The sequence below is a fragment of the Mobula birostris genome, chromosome 24, assembly GCF_030028105.1.
Source record: "Mobula birostris isolate sMobBir1 chromosome 24, sMobBir1.hap1, whole genome shotgun sequence".
In the NCBI taxonomy this organism is placed as follows: Eukaryota; Metazoa; Chordata; class Chondrichthyes; order Myliobatiformes; family Myliobatidae; genus Mobula; species Mobula birostris.
The window spans coordinates 37,731,202-37,748,506 of record NC_092393.1 but is presented as its reverse complement, the minus strand read 5'-3'; the positions used below and the strand labels follow the sequence as shown (position 1 = coordinate 37,748,506).

At 37.9% G+C, this 17,305-nt stretch overlaps 1 protein-coding gene across 2 annotated transcripts in view; it reads left to right on the top strand.

Moving 5' to 3' along the window:
* Nucleotides 1-7,506, top strand: part of lrrc45 (leucine rich repeat containing 45) — a 69,360-nt gene extending 61,854 nt beyond the window's left edge. For both annotated transcript variants that reach the window (XM_072242140.1, XM_072242141.1), the window contains exon 18: nucleotides 185-7,506. In XM_072242140.1, coding sequence (XP_072098241.1) covers nucleotides 185-381 — 197 coding nt within the window. In that variant the 3' untranslated portion in view covers nucleotides 382-7,506. The remainder of the gene's footprint in view (nucleotides 1-184) is intronic.
* The last annotated feature ends 9,799 nt before the right edge of the window (nucleotides 7,507-17,305 follow it).

Genomic DNA, 17,305 nt, shown 5'->3' with positions numbered 1-17,305 from the left:
CTGAACACTATGAAGATAAAAGAAACATTGCAGCTGTTGATATTAAATCGATTTTACTATTGTAAAGCCTAATATAGGGCTGAAATTTTAGTAAATAGCAATCTTTAACCCCTAAGTATTGTTTTGCTCATTGGGGCCCAACATGTAATTCTATTAATCTTAGAATTCTTCTATTTTATTACAGTTCAGTCAAGTAGCCACCGAGAAGCCTTGTTGGATAAAGATAGTGAGATTTCCTCCTTATTGGAGAAAGTTCGTCTGAAGGACAATGAGATTATGCGAATGAGGGAGGATGAAGCACAACGAGCTAGCTTCCTACATAATGCAATCCTCTCCTATGTTCAGGGTTCTCCTCTTGGCACTCAAAGTACAAAGAAATGAAATTTTACAGCAAAAGTAACAAATGTGGACAACTAGTAAAGGGAGCCAGATGTTTGTTTTCAAACTTTGGATTGTAAATTAATGCATAATTGCAGTTAGGATGGATTTGACAAATTTCTTAAAAAAGCAATTTTTGGTATAAGCAAAATTAAGCAGAATTGCACAGGATAAAACAATACTGATGAATGAAATTTGAAATGCAGTATATCAACAGAAAGGCTTCTAAAGAAAATGCTTTAAGGTGCAAAACACATTTTGATGGTACATAATCAGGTCTGAGAAAAGGCACTAGCCTGAAAAATATAATTGTAAATATTTTTGTAGTTGTTCTATGTGTATACTATTGGAGATTTCTTAGATTCATGTGGAATTTAATCAGCTAGCTTGATAAAAAGGGTGTGCAATGCCTGTTGGGTCTTTATATATGTTTAAATGGGATTATGCTAAAATTAGCTTCTTTCACTAAACTGTCATTTTATATTCTGACATCCAGAAATCAGCATTGGAATCGTGCAATTCTTAAAGCTACCTATTAAAGTTCATTGAATTTCTGGTAGATAATGAAATATAATATCCAGACATGTTGGATTTCGCAGAGCTTGAAATAATGCTGAAATGTGTAATTTCTCTTACCTATTTTGTATCAAATCTTCCTGCAAAGATTATTTACATTGAGGATGAAAACCAATTTAAAATTAGTCCTACCTACAGAGGTGATTATAAATATGCTTGAGGATGCATGGCATCTCACTTATGAGGTCCCTTGAATCAATTGGTGCTGTTCTATAATTATATAGAATTAGGAAATCCACAGTGGTTAAAAAAGATTTGCCCTGTTGATTGGGGAGGGAGGAAGGGTGGACATATCATTGGTGCACTAGAATTTAAAGCAGTTTGGTTAAGTGCGGTGCAAATGTTGGTGAGGAAATTTCCAATTAAAATGGTATCACACCAATATCAGATGATTTTAGGCTGTGTAGTCTCCAAATCTCTGGATATACTAGGTAAATACATTATTTCCCCAGGAAGTACATATAGGCTGTTTTGTGTAGCATCATTATATGGAAGAGAATAGGGCTATAGCTAGATCATTGAGAAATTCCTTAAGTAATATCAAGGAGCTGGGGCAAAAAAGGAGATGTTCTGACTACATTTGGATAGTGAAAGTGGTATCACCAATCTGGAACAAAAATAAGAAAGCTGGACATAAGATTCTGCAGATGCTGGAAATCTTGCACAAAATGCTGGGGGAGCTCAGCAAGTTGGGCAGAATTTATGGAATGGAATAAACAGTCGACATTTCAGGCCAAGAGGTCAGGCCGATTCCATGGAGGCAAAAGGTATAAGTCAACATTTTAGGAAGAGACCCTACATCAGGACTGAAATGAAAGGAGAAAAAATGTCAGTATTTTGCAGTACAAAGATTTTGGGAGGAGGGGAGAATAGGGGCTGATAGATGACAGGTGGAACTAAATAGGGAAGGGATGGGCAGGTGGAATCAGAGAGGGGGAGGAAATGGGAAATGTGAACAAAGGGAAAATAAAAATAAAAGTAGGTAGTTAAGTGAGTTTTTGTGGGAGGAAGCCATGCACCCTAGCTATACCTGTCTTTCTGTTGGCTCCATGGAACAGTCATAGTTATAAAGCTGTTCCAGCAAACCCCTTCCCCCACCTCCACCACCAAATTTTTTCTTCTCTGCATATACAACAGCATCCAGTCTGCTTTCTACACTCGTATAGAACTTGTCATTTTCATCATCTTTGCCACCAACTTCCACCTTGTCCTTAAATCTAAGTTTGACACTTTTTCGTGACATTTTAGTCTCCACCTCAGGACACTTTCTGAGGCTCTCACAGCCTCCCTCAATGACACCTTTTTTCACCTTCCTCTTGTAAGGCTGCTATCTATCACAAATTCTTCATTTCTGGCCAGATTAAGGTGAAACCACATTGTGTAGACTTTCTGAAACTTCCTCCTTCCTGCAATCATGACCTCTCTTCTGCCATAGATCTTGGAGCCACACACATTTCCTTATTTCCCACATCTCTACTCTCATCTGTCTCTCCCCTGCCCACCAGCTTATACATCCAACACATTATCTATTGGCAGCTCCAATGTAGTCCCACAACTGATCATGTTTTCTCCTCACCTCACCTTTCTGATTCTCTGCTCCACTCATCCTCGCCACCACCTTTACCATTGCCTGGCACTTCCCCCTGTGATCATAGGAGGTCTTACACTTGTACATTCATTTCCTCCTCCTCTGCCATCCAGGGACCTAAACACCCATACCCATACCAAGTGGGCAGACGTTCACCTGCCCCTCTTCCAACCTGGTCTATTGCATTTGGTGCTCACATATGGCCTCCTCTACAGTGGGGAAACCAAGTATAGCCTAAGCAACCATTTTTTGACAACCATTTAAAGCTTCTTGTTGCATGTTATGCTTACCTCAACTAATTCCACTCACTATCTAATACCAGCTTCTGTTGCACGCCCCTTTCCCCTCATCTAATTCCAACTACCCAATATCCCCTCCCATATGGTTCCATTCGTCAGATAACAACCCCCTCCCCATAATGAAATTATTGTGTCAATCTTTGCTTGGCCTCACCCAAACTGCTGACTTGCATGCTTTGCCTCCACAGCGTTGCTTGGCCTGAGTGTTTTTTTTTTGGTGCTCTGGTTGTTGTTCCAGATCCCAAAATCTGCAGTCTCTCTTTTGTCCTTTGCCCTCATACCAATGACATGGATAATAGTTGAAATCCTAGAAGGCACTAGTATGCTTGACAACATGAAAAACTACATGGAGGTCAAGGAGCATGAGAAAGGATAATGCACCTTTAACACAATTGCATGGGAGAACAATTGTTTTTTTGGTTAAGCCTCTTTTGGTACTTACATCTGAAAACTAGAAGGTTTAAATGGTGGAAGAACAGGAAGGACAATTGGTATAAATGTTTCAATCTCTTCATTCTTGAACAATGTTTTGATGTCACTAGATTAACCACAGGCATGTGTATTCATGGTCAGTTTATTAGAATGTAATCTACCGAAGTATGGTCCATCACAACAACTAAGGTTCAGAGCATCTTTTCTTTCCAAATGCCGGCTCTGTGAAAATAACAGCTTGTTTGGCAAAATAATTGCACTCCTTTGTAGCTTTTGTGTATGTCTATGTGTGCGTGCATGCATAAAAAGGTTAAAGATCCCATGTGAAGCAACCATACCGTCAGTTTGAATTATCCCTGAGCAGGAAGATAAAATTATCTTTACAATAGAAAATGAGAACTGGCAAACTCTGTGAATAGTTAATATGGTTTTCCCTCTCACCCCCACATTTTTGTTTTCCACTAAAGGATCCAATTACTGTTGGATTACAGCTTCGCAGATATTTGTGACCTTTGTATAAGCCTAACTTTTGCATGCGAGTGGATTATTTAACTATGGAAAAGATTACAGCTCTCTGCATTTGTTGATTCATGCAGAGCAAAGGGAAAAGTGTTTTAATTAATCTCTGGGCAAAAATGGTTCCAACTGTCCATGGCATTCAGAAGTATTCAAAAGCTCTAAAAATCAATCAGCTGAAATATTATTGCAATCTTAAAACACTTTAAAAATGTAAAAATATTTATCTGAACCTGATTAATTTTAAAAAGGATTCTCTCTCAGCCACTCTTTACTAGCTTGTCCTTTCCATTCAACTTAATAGAGTTGTTGTTCCTGCACCAGTTCTACCTGGGTGCAAATTCATCAGAAAAATTCCCCAATATAAAAGATTAAAAATTTGTTTCAAGTTCACAAACTGCTGCTAGTTTCTTATCAAGTCCAATGTCAATAAAGTGAAGAGTTGTCACCAACTTCTTCATCTCTGTATCTGCATAGAAATATCAAACTTCAAAGAGAAATGCTGGTGCTTCCATTTGAATTGCTGGCATTTCTCTGTAATATCCAGCCCATAAACTTAAAAAGGAATGAGTCCATTGAATTTTAAATCATTTGTTTTATTGCTTATAAAAATACATCACTTTGAATGGTTTAAGCATAGTAATTATGAATTTATAAATTACAAATGCCTTCCCTAGGTTCAGTATTTATTTTAATTTCAATTATTCTAATATTGCATAGTGTTCATGTTTGATGCATTTGTGTGATGGTTGAAAGCTGTTTTAAACACCTTTGCCTGTGGTAGGCAGGGAGTTCCAAGTTATGATTATTAATGTCTAAATATGTATTTTAGCATAAATCCATAAATACATGGAGCCTGACCTGTAATGTTTTTAACATTTCAAATATCCCATAATATTTAACACAATGTATCAAAAAGAAAGAAAATTGGATTTTATTTTAGGCTCTCTTGATTTCAAAGCCAAGCAAAATGATGATTGTTCAATTCCACGTCTCTTGAACATTTTTGGTGATTTTTAGTAGTTTAATTACTTGCATTTTTAGTGTTGGTAGTTTATTTTCACTGAACCATGTAGCTAGTCTCTTAATACACCCTAGTAAGTATTAATATAAAACTTCATATCTGTTTTCATGCTCTGAATGGTGCTTATTGTGCTGTGTGATATCACTATTTCACAGAAAAAGTTTAAATTTTTCTGTCACTCTTCTCTAAATGTTGATTTTCTTCCAAATTAAGCTGCAATTATACTGCCTTAGAGGGCTTGTTTTCAGATGCCAAATGTTTTCTGAATTGATTCCGGTTGGACAATGGTTCTGTATTACAACAAGATCTTGGTGCAAAGAAGAGACATTTTTTTCAACAAGGGCATTACTGTAGTCACTCTAACTGATTCAGGTGCAGCTACTGTGGGTAACTTGGTGAGAACAAGATTGGACCGAGTTTCGTTGTAAGTTTACCATAGACCCTTCAGGATTCTACCAGCTCATTCATTGTTGCTGAGTTTCTCTTGATGAGCACTGATGTCATCCAACAGCACACACCATACCTTTGGCATTCTTAATGTTTTCTGCGTGGAAGAGTACTGATCCGGTACGAGAGAGTAGTCTGCAGAAAGACCCAGTACTTGTGTTTGATCTGATGCCATACAGTGTTGTGGGATTAAGTTACTTCTTTACTGTATACCACCACAGAGTGACCTCTGGTCAAACCCAGGAGTCAGGAACACCAGCCGAAAGGTGCAGTTCTGATCATGTAACTTTTGTTGGGCTGTTTCTTGTCTAAATTATGCATCAACTCACCCAATTCAGATATCTATTTGCCCTAAATATTCTTGACAAGGACAACACAAGATTGACTGGGACATTTACACTCCCTTCCCCACACCCAACTCCCCATATTAGAGAAGCTCTATACTAGGCAGTATATCCAGTTTTCCCATTTTATGTTTTAACAGAGTGGCTTCCTAGGCCATTTCACTTTGTTCGGGATCTGGAATTGTATGGTTGGTTTTAAACATGAAGATGTAGAGAAGGAGTAGAAAGAGGTAGGCAAGTCTGTGATAAGCTGAAAGACCAGTAAGATAAAATGATTAGGGGGACAACAGAGTAAAGTAACAAGCTTACAAGAGGTGTAAATGCAGCATAATTGTTTTAAGTTACTAAAGTCAGTGGAAGGAATCTGAAATGGTATTTCGGGTGGTATATCAGGTGCTGAAGTCAAAATGGGAATGAGAAGGAAAATTAAAATTATTTTAATAACATTTTAAACATTTATTTCATAATTTCAAGTAATGATTCTATACTTGAGTCTCCTTCAGTCTTTTGGCTTGCACCATCACTCTTTTGATAACTTAATCTCTCCTGCTTTACACCTTATCACGTGATCTCTTTTTGGAGAAAAAGGACTGTCTAGCCTTGTCTCCCCTCAACCTCTTAACATATTAAAATTTATGTGTCTGACTTGTAATGTTACTTTTGTTTTCCTTTCTCTAAAAATCCAGTCCGACTTGATAAGTATTTCATTTTCAGTTCTAATTTTTGGTTACTAGTTCAGTAACTTAACTCAGATGCATGCTGTTGCAATTTTTAATAGATGAATAATGGGCATAAAATCAGATATGAGTAGTCTGGCTTCTCTTTTTCTCTCTGTGCCAGCACAATGCTGTTGCTGAGAAATTTGAAGGTACAGAGGATAGGGGGAGGAGATGTTTCTTTTAGAAATAAGAGAAGCTAGTATTTCTTAAAATATTTCTGAATTTCTAACTTTTCATAGCAAGTAATATAATTTGTTTCCCCCTCTAATTTTGAATTGCTGCTAACGGATCTGGGAGGATATATTATGACAGGCAGTTTTCCCCTATATTCCATAGCCAGGCTAATAATATATGACTTTATGCCTATTTTTCATTTATTTTTAAAATGAATACCCTCATTTATGGTCAACTAAAATGATAATTTGTATTACCACGGTACAGAAGCTTTATGTGAAATACAATCAACTCTGTTTGCAACACTTAAAAATTGCTTTGTAGCTAAATAAACTTTAAGCAGAAGAGTAAGATTTTGCTGGCAGTAAATACAATGATTTATTTGATAGGTTGTTGTGAAACATTGGACATTTTGTTACCAATGATTCAGATGAATCATGTTCTAAATCCTGGACATTCTTTTATATTTCAAAATACAGTGGAAAAAATTAGTCAAATATTTTCTAAACCAAATTTTAATCTGACTGTTGACTCAGATATGTTGAAATTAAAACTATTATGTATAGGGCTTGGGGGAAAAGGTTGACTTTAATTACTTTAATTTCAATTCCTTTACCTAATTTTCTATAATTGCACTGTACTGCTGCCACAAAGCAATAAATTTTATAATACATGTTAGTGATGATAAACCTGATTCTGATGATACGATTCATGAAATAATAGAACTTATGTTAATAAGGAAAAGTTTACAACATCAACATTTTCTATTCACAGCATGTGCCTGAAATATTGAGTGATTTACTGATAGCTCTCTGAAATTATTTGTGTTCAATCCTATATGTTAAGATGTATTCAACAGTGCATAGCTGTAGTCACTCATTGTTATAATGCTTCCTTTCATTGTAGTAATGAAGTCTATTTGTATATAAAACAGAATTTACATTGATTTTGTATGGTTTTAGTATTTATTTTGTGCATATCTACAGTGTTTTAAATTTTTGTAATTTATTTTGCAGAAAAATTAAAGTATATTTTCATTTTCTTTAAAGCGGTATGTTTTTATTAAAAGTTAGACATTTAATATATTAGGGATGGTCATTATATGATCTTGAAAATGACACTTGTTTTCACTGCAAATATTTTATAATGCTCTTCTGGAATAAATTAGTTAAAAAGAAATTCCTCTCACTTTCACCTAGCAATAAAAAAAGTTGATATTAAAGCTAATTGCATAAAATATTCCTCTTTGTAATTACATAAACTTACTTTATCTAATACAGAATATGAAAGTGGTTGGATTGAGTCTCCCACTAGAATACAAAAGTATAACTTGATAGAATAAATGCTTTATTTAACTTGTAGAAGTAATAAATCAGCAAACCCAACTGCAGAGCAGCCAGAGTATGCATATACTTTATTAAGTCTCATTATTTTGTCCAGTGATTTCCCTTTGCAGCATGCTGAGTTTACACACGGCAGCAGTAATGCACCCTGCAGCAAAGCTGTTGCTTAGATTTGCACAAGGACCTCCTAAAGATGAGTATAAAGCCTCAGAAACTGTTTTACTACAGACACTTATTAATAAGTAAGCAGCTTTCAGCTTTTGGATTCTATGAATGTAGAGTAGAACTTTTTGTTATCTATAAATTAAGCAGTCCAGTTGAAGTTTTAAATTTTCCTTTTGTGCAAACCTAGAAAACTGTTATCTGAATTTGTAGTTCATATTAAGTAAGTTTCTCTGTTTAGTTGTGCAAATCTGATGTTAATTAATTGAAGTCATCAAATGTAATGAACCCATTTCAATTAAATATTTTTTCTAATGTATTCTGCATAGTCTTGAACAAGTTTAATTAAAATTTTATGTAAACTAGTGCCAATTCTTCCATATTGAGTGAACTGTTGTTTATAAAATTGAACAGCTGCATGGTTTTATTATGTTCAGATATTGTGTGTTGATTATAAATCAGATCAATGTTGAATGTTACAAAGAGTTGGAAGTATTGCAATACCTAAAGGTTGTGTGGAGAGAAAAAAGGCAAAAGGCTGTGGTGTTGCTGAATTCTTCCAATGTTGAATTATTAAATAGTAGTATGTTTATGCAGTAAAATAAATGTACTATCAAGTCACTGAGAAATTGGACCAATGGCTAAAAACTATCTTCAAAAGTAAATTTTGAAAAGGCAATTGTCTGAGGACTCTCCACCACTGCTAAAGAAGATTTAAAAAAAAATATGCAAGACAGGAGTTTTCAGAAGTTGAGAGTTAAAACTGGTGATTTGAGTGTAGTGAGAATGGAAAGGCTTCAGGTATCAGTAAGCTGGGGTGGGGGCAATCAAGGTTGTGGAAGAAATTGACTAAGCTGAGAATTTTTGAAATTGCAATCAGCGAATATGGGTGATGGGTGCAAGGGATTTTATTAGTTAAATACAAGCAGCAGAGATATATGTGAGCTTAATTATATGAAGGATAAAAAAACTAGCAGCCCTGTGAGCTGTATATTAGAATAGTGAACTCTAATGGTATTAAATGATTTTTCTCAGATGAGTGGAGTGTGAATGGACAGCCTAGGTGATGGCAGTGGTATGTGATCAGACGTTGAAATGCAACCCCATGCTTGCAGACTGTCACTTATCCTTGCAGTTGCCAGAGAGAACAATGAATGTCAAATGTCATGTATCAAACAGATAACAAACCTCAGCTGGAAAATTCTGCTCATTTTTATTACTGTGTGTAGAACAAATGGTTTCTACATTATCATGCAGTGGAGGAGTCTTGAGAGGTGGTTTTGATGTAAACTCTAATGTGGTCTGTTTAGTTCAATTAATTATCTAAAGCTGTGCCTGAGTTCACTTAGTAGTCCTTTGGAAGGATGCAAAGTGCAGTCATCCAGTTTTGAGTTGAAATAGGAAAGAAATTAATGGAAGTATTTCATTGTATAACAAACATTAGAAAATCTGCAGATGCTGGAAATCCAAAGCAACACACACACAAAATGCTGGAGGAACTCAGCTGGTCAGGCAGCATCTATGGAAAAGAGTAAACAGTTGATGTTCCAGGCTGACACCCTTCATCAGGACTGAAAAGAAAGTCAGAGTAAGAAGCTGGTGGGAGGGGCAGAAAAAGTACAAGGTGGTAGGTGATAGGTGAAACCGGGAGAGTGGGAGGGTTTGAAGTAAAAAGCTGGGAAGTTGATTGGTGAAAGAGATAAAGGGCAGGAGAAGGAGGAATTTGATAGGAGAGGACAGAGGACCATGGAAGAAAGGGAAGGGGGAGGAGCATCAGAAGCAGGTGAGAGAGGGAAACAAGAATGGTGAAGGGGGGACGGGTGCACTTACCGGAAGTTCGAAGAAATCGAGGTTCGTGCCATCAGGTTGGAGGCTAACCAGACGGAATATAAGGTGTTGCTCCTCCAACCTGAATTGCAGCAGTAGAGGGGGCCATGGACTGACACGTCAGAATGGGAAGTAGAATCGAGATGGGTAGCCACCAGGAGATCCCGCTTTTTCTAGAGGACAGACCAAAGGGGCTCAGGGAAGCAGTCCCCCAATCTACATCGGGTTTCACCAATGTGCAGGATGCCACACCAGATACAGTAGATGATCCCAACAGACTCGCAGGGTGAAGTGTCGCCTCACCTGGAAGGACTGCTTAGGGCCCTGAAAGGTAGTGAAGGAGGAGGTTTGGGGCAGGTGTGGCACTTGGTCTGCTTTCATGAATAAGTACCAGGAGGGAAATCGGTGGGGAGGAACAAGTGGATAAGGGAGTCATGCAGGGAGCAATCGCTGCAGAAAGTGGTGGGGAAGATGTGCTTGGTGGTAGGATACATTGCATAAGGTTTATTTAAATGATTAAAATATGGTGAAGTGGAAATGTGACATAATTGAGGAAAGGCACAAGCTTCTATTAAGTTTATACAACTTGGATATTAGTGCCATGAGGTAGTATCAACAGTGGTGGAAAGCAATCATTAGAAATTTATCATCACAGCTGTAATATAAGATATGAAATCTGATGCATTCAACAACAATGGTGCAAGGGTAGGGAAACAGCCATGTGATTAATTTCTCAAATCCTCAAAAGGAAAATTCGGCAGGTGTTTTCTACAAAAGTGAAGTCCACAAAGACAATGCAGTGCTTTTACAGCTTATTGATTTTGAATGGTAATATCTCAACTGTTCACTCACTACCTGTGCATATCCTCTAAGGTAGTGGTGTACAAAGGTTTATCACTTGTAGATCAATAATAAATATTATTTGGGTTTAATAAGCATACCATGTAATATCAAACTTGTGTCTGTGGTTTTAATAATTCCTGCATATATTTGAGACTCATGAAGTCTATAATCAATTTTGAATGCTGGACATAGCAATATTCCAAGAAACTAGCAGTATCTTTGACACAAGGCCAACAAGTGCAATGTTATGGCTCTAGCTGATAAAAGAAAACTCAACTCATCCTTAATTGTATTGCAATACCAATCCTTGGGAATATTCTTTTACCAAAGGAAGAAGTAATTAGAAATATTGTAAACATGGGACAAACATCAGCTATTCAGTCTCTTCCGTCTGCTCAACTATTTAATTGATCAGTATTTCTACTTAATTCACCTTGTTTAATAAAGGTAAATCTGTCTGGAAAGTTTCCATAGCCTTTCTTGGGTAGAAAATTCAAAATTGTCCATTCTCCTTTGAGAAAAGGCATTTTCATTCCCAAGTGTCCTACCGTTAGCCTTCCTTGGTCTAGAATTACCCCATCAGAGGAAATACAGTAGCTACACAGTATCTGCCTCACTGAATCTATTTTTAAGTAACTCAATTTAATTACTTTCATTTTTTTTAATTGAGGGAATGCAAATCAAGCTTAGACCATAAGACATAGGAGCAGAATTAGGCCATTCAGCCCATCAAATCTGTTCCACCATTCCATCATGGCTGATCCAAGACCCCACTCGACCCCATACACATGCCTTCTTGACATACCTTTTGATGCCCTGACTGATAAGGAAACTATCAACTTCTGCCTTAAATATACCCAAGGACTTGGCCTCCACCACAGTCTGTGGCAGAGCATTTCACAGATTCACTACTCTCTGGCTAACAAAAATTCCTCCTTACCTCTGTTCTAAAAGGCTGCCCCTCAATTTTGAGGCTGTGCTCTCTAGTTCTCCACATCCACCCTAACTTATCCTTTAAACATTCAATAGGTTTCAATGAGATTCCCCTGCATTATTCTAAATTCTAGTGAGTGCAGGCCCAAAGCTGTCAAGTGTGCCTCATATGTTAACCCCTTCTTTCCTGGAATCATCCTTGTGAACAAGCTCTGGACTATCTCCAATGACCACACATCCTTTCAAAGATATGGGACCTTCTCCCCATTTAGATAATAGTCTGCACTATTGTTCCTTTTACCAAAATGCATCATCGCACAGTTCCCAACACTGTATTCCATCTGCCACTTTTTGCCCATTCTTCCAATTTGTCTAAGCCCTGCTGCAATCGCATTGCTTCCTCGGCACTACCTACCCGTCCACTTTTCTTCATATCATCCGCAAACTTTGCCACAAAGCCATCAATTCCATTATCCAAATCATTGACAAACAACGTAAAAAGTAGCAGTGCCAATACTGACCCCTGAGGAACACCACCAACCAGAAAAGGCCCCTTTTATTCCCACTCACTTTCTCCTGCCTGTCAGCCATTCCTCTAGCCAGTATCTTTCCTGTAACACCATAGGATTTTATCTTGTTAAGAAGCCTCATGTGTGGCACCTTATCAAATGTCTTCTGAAAATCTAAGTAAATGACATCCACTCCACCCTGCTTGTTACTTCTTCAAAGAATTCTAACAGATTTGTCAGGCAAGATTTCCTTTTACAGAAACCATGCTGATTTTGACCTATTTTTTATCATTAGTCTCCAAGTATTCCGAAACCTCATCCTGAAAAAAAAAGACTCCAACACTTTCCCAACCACTGAGGTTAGGCTAATTGGCCTATAATTTCCTTTCTTTTTCCTTCCTCCCTTCTTAAAGAGTGGAATAACATTTCCAATCTTCCAGTCCTCTGGGAGCATGCCAGAATCAAGTGATTCTTAAAAGATCATGACCAATGCATCTGTCAACTCTTCAGCAGTTTCTCTCAGGACTTTGGGATGTAGTCCATCTGGTCCAGGTGATTATCCACATTAAGACCTTTGAGTTTGCCTAGCAGTTTTTTCTTTGTAATAGCAATGGCATTCACCCCTGCTCCCTGACACTCATGGCACTCTGGCACACTACTAGTGTCTTCCATAGTGAAGACTGATGCAAAGTACCGATAAAGTTCATCTACCATTTCTTTGTCCCCCATTACTGGGGGTGCAGTGCCGCTGGAGCACTGGCTGGTGGGGAAAATACCACTAATGACATTAGGATAAGATATTTGATCATTTTTGGTGAAATCCTGGAGCTGTGACTGTTTCTTATTTAGGTATTTGTGAAATTCGTCCTCGCTCAATCCGTTGTTTTCCCAGCATGCCCTGCTGTAGCCTCCCGCCATTTCACAGATCCTCAGTCTCTCTCCAGCCAAGGGACGACTGTACACAAGTGTGGACATTTTTCCACTCTTTCCAATGGGTACCATTGGATTCTAGGTAGGAGCTATATTAAACAAGGAATGAACAGCGCAACCTAGGGTTAAAAGTCGAAAATAATGAAAGAAAAATTTACTACTCGCTTATCTTCGGCCTGACTTTGATGAAATATTCAAGGTAATCATCCAAAATCCTCTTCTCCACCTGGATAAAGTAAATTTAGTTTTTTTTACAAGTTAAATGGAAAAAAAAAACATTTCTGGGCTATAAGCTAGTTTTACGTCTTTTCAACTATCATTAATAGTGGATCAATCCCTTGGCCAAGCTCCACCAACTATAGTTGATTGGAAAGAGGCTCCTTTTCTCTTCATGTTGATAGGAAAAAGAGTAATTTATTCAGGCAATGAATGAGACGAAACGCATTTCCAAACCTCTCAAATGGTTGCTGTCCTCCCCGTTAACATCTGTCACTTCCAAAATACGGTATTTTTTACTCATATAGATACGATAATAATATATGTAAAGATTCAAGCTTCTTTAACTTTTTATATATTTAAAGACTGAACAGGATCTGTATTGGTCTAACCATGTAATACCCGACGTGTGAGGATATTGTGAGTATCGACACTCACAGGTACATTTCCCGTCCAACCATTTCTGCGAGAGAAACGGTACAAGGCAGATTGCCAACCTACCACTTTTGATACCAATATTCAGCAATATTCGTGGCTTTAGCAACACCATTAGATGTTCTTTTTTCATACTTGATTACTTGGTTCCAATTTAGGTAGCTAAAAGTGTAAAAAGCTTACTTGCTTTATTTCTGTTATTTTTATACCTGCTTGGGACCACTGCTAAGTGCTGTAGGCCCTGCTGTCTGCTCTGATTCAGTCGTATTAGTAAGGCTACATCTGTGGTGGTCCGTGGATAACTTGCTGATACAAAAATAATTTTTTCTTTCTCACTAACAACCCTACGGCTTCTAAGCAAAGAATGTTAACTTTCTTTCGTAAACAAGCTGAGGAGTGTAACAAGAATAATGTACATGAAGTGAGCAGGTACATGTATTGGGTGTGACATATGAGGGGTGATTGATAAGTTCGTGCCCTAAGGTAGAAGGAATCAATTTTAGAAAACCTAACAATTTTCAATTATCTAAAACAGAAATACCACAAAAGTTATTAACTTCAAACTTTCTGCATAATCACTCAAAGAGATGAACTGCACATGCATGTAAGGAGAGCTGTGTAACCTTAGGCCATGAACTTATCAATCACCCCTCGTACAGCTCCAGCACCTAAAAAAAAATTGGCACTGCACCCTTGCCCATTACTACCTCACCAGCACCATTTTCCAATGGTCCAATATCAACTCTCACTTCCCTTTTACTCTTTAGATAACCGAAAAAAATCTTTTAGTATCCTGCTTTATATTATTGGCTAGTTTGCCTGCATATTTCATCTTTTCCCTTCTTATAGCTTTTTTATTGCCTTTTGTTGGATTTTAAAATTTTCCCAATTATCCAACTTCCCACTCACTTTTGCTACCAGCATATATGCCCTTCCCTTGGCTTTTATGCAGTCCATAACTCCCCTTGTCAACCACGGTTGCCAACTCCTGCCATTTAACAACAACAATTTCCATGGGACATATCTATCCCATGCCTTGTGAATTATTCCCAGAAACTTTAACCACCTCTGTTCTGCTATCATCCTCGCCAGTATCCTCCTCCAATCCACTCGAGCAAGTTCCTCTCTCATGCCTCTGTAGTTCCCTTTATTCCATTGTGATACTGATACTTGCTTTCTCAAAGCTTACTTCAAGCTTTCCATAAAGCTTCAGTCTGATATCATTCTAGTGAATCTTTGCACTTGTTTCTCCAAGGCCAGTGTAACACATGAGTTGCAAGGCCCTTAAATTGAGACTTACTGTAAAAATGGATGAAGTATTAATTGCATCACACCATGCAAGGAATTATGGTCAATATGTGTGAATTTGTTGGAAACCAGTGTCCAAGTCATACCTATTAGGGATCAGTTTTAGGGCCTTTTATCTTTATTAATTTCCTATATATGTTTTTATTCATTTAAGCGATACTGACTTTGCAGGCCACGCTGGCATTTAGTTACCCTTGAGAAGGGCAGCCTTCTTGAACTCTTGCAATCTTTGAGTTTTGGGGATACCCACAGTACAGTTAGGGATTTTCAAGGTCTTGATCCAGCGACAGTTAGGGAAAGGTAATATTTTTCTAAGTCAGGATGGGTGACCTGGAGGGCAACCTACAGGTAATGTTGTTCAACATACTTTTGCTGCCCTGTGCTTTTTGCTGGTAAAGATTGGAAGATGCTTCTTAGAGAGTCTTGCTGAGGGCATTACCATAGATCCTGTAGATGGTAGAAGCTGCTGCGACTGTGCATTGGTGTTGCAGTGGGTGGGGTGCCTATGAAGCAGGCTATTATAGTCCTGTATTGTGTCAAGCCTATTGAGTGTTGTTGCAGCTATGTTTATCCAGGCAAGTAGAGCATTCTATCACACTCCTGTAATGAGCCTTGTCGATAATGGCAAGTCTTTGGAGAGTTAAGAGGTGAATTACTTGCCTAAGGATTCCTAGCCTCTAACCAGTTCTAATAGCCACATTGTGTATATGGTTATTGCAGTTTAGTTTCTGGTCAATAGTGTTCCCAGGATATTGATAGTGTGGTGCGGGGGTGGGGGGAGGGATTCATTGATATACTGTTATTGGAGTGTTAACATCATTGAATGTCACTGGATTTTCTCATGATAGATATTGCCTGACACTTCTGTAGCACCTAAGTTATTTGTCATCAATCACCCCAGGCCTGGATGTTCTCCAGGTCTTGCTGCATTTGGATGTGGATTGCTTCATTACCTGAGGAGCCATGAATGGTGCTGAACGCTATTTAATTATCAGTGAACATTTCCACTTCTGCCTCATGCCATACTTGGACAGGACCAACAGATAATCTTGCAACAACAAATGCAGTCAGCAAGGAAACAACCAGTTTTCTGGCATCAGTTCATAATTCTCCAAAGGTGCACAAACAACATTGTCAATGTGTAACAAAAGAAAAGAGGTTGCAGAACTATCCAATATGAAATGAAGTACAACATATAGCCCTTAATTTGGTTTCACTCTTTAGTACTTGAAATGATTTGGCGTTAACCATAATGGTGATAGAGGTTAAAAATTTATTCAAGCAACGCTTGATGCAAAAAATAAAATACTGGAAGGATTCAGCAGGTCAAACAGAACCTAAGGGTTTTGCCCAGGATGTAAGCTATCCCTTTGCCTTCACAGGAGCTGTTTGACTCTATGAGTTCTTCCAGCAGTTTATTTCTTGCTGAGGATACCAGCATTGCAGTCTCTTGTGCCTCAAAGACTTGTCAAATGATCAATAGTTTTCAGGATACATCTGAAAATTACCGCTTTTTTTTATTCCTAACATTCTGGACAAAGTTTGTGATTTCCCCCATTATGGCACTGACTAAGATTTAGGTTCTGATGATCCCAAGCTTCTGGACTGAAGTCTTCTGCCCCACCTTGGACTCAAGAATTTTTTGTAATCACCACCGTAATATGGAGGTAAACCAGCCCAATCATTTGTACCCAACCTCCTCTTACTGAAAGGACCAGATACAAGGCAAGCTCAGGCCCTTGCAAATCACATCTACCCTTGGTTTCTCCAACAATTGAATTGATACCAGATGCAGGAGTACACCATGCAAGGAACCAAATCTCCAAGCTAAACATGCATGTCAAACTATTTATCACAGAAGTGTTTATCCTATCAAGCTAGCTCCAGCACAGGCAAAAGCTTCCCCACCATTGAAAACATTGTCAAAAGGTGCTGCCTCAACAAGGTGATGTCTATCATAAAGGAATCTCACCATCCAGGACATGCCCTCTTCTCGTGACTGCAATGAGGGAGGAGATAAAGGACCAGAAGACCCGCATTCAATGATTCAGAAACAGATTCTTCCTCTCCACCATCATATTAATGAACAGCTCATGAACACTACTTCATTTATGTAGCCATATTTATTTTGTAATGAATAGTAATTTTGTCATTGCACTATAATGCTATAGCAAAACAATTTTCACATCATATTGTACTGTGATAATAAACATGATTCTAATTCTAAGATATCAGACCCTTCATGGTTCTCATGCCCAATGATCCATTTATTTTGTCTTAAGAGTTGGTCATTTACATATTT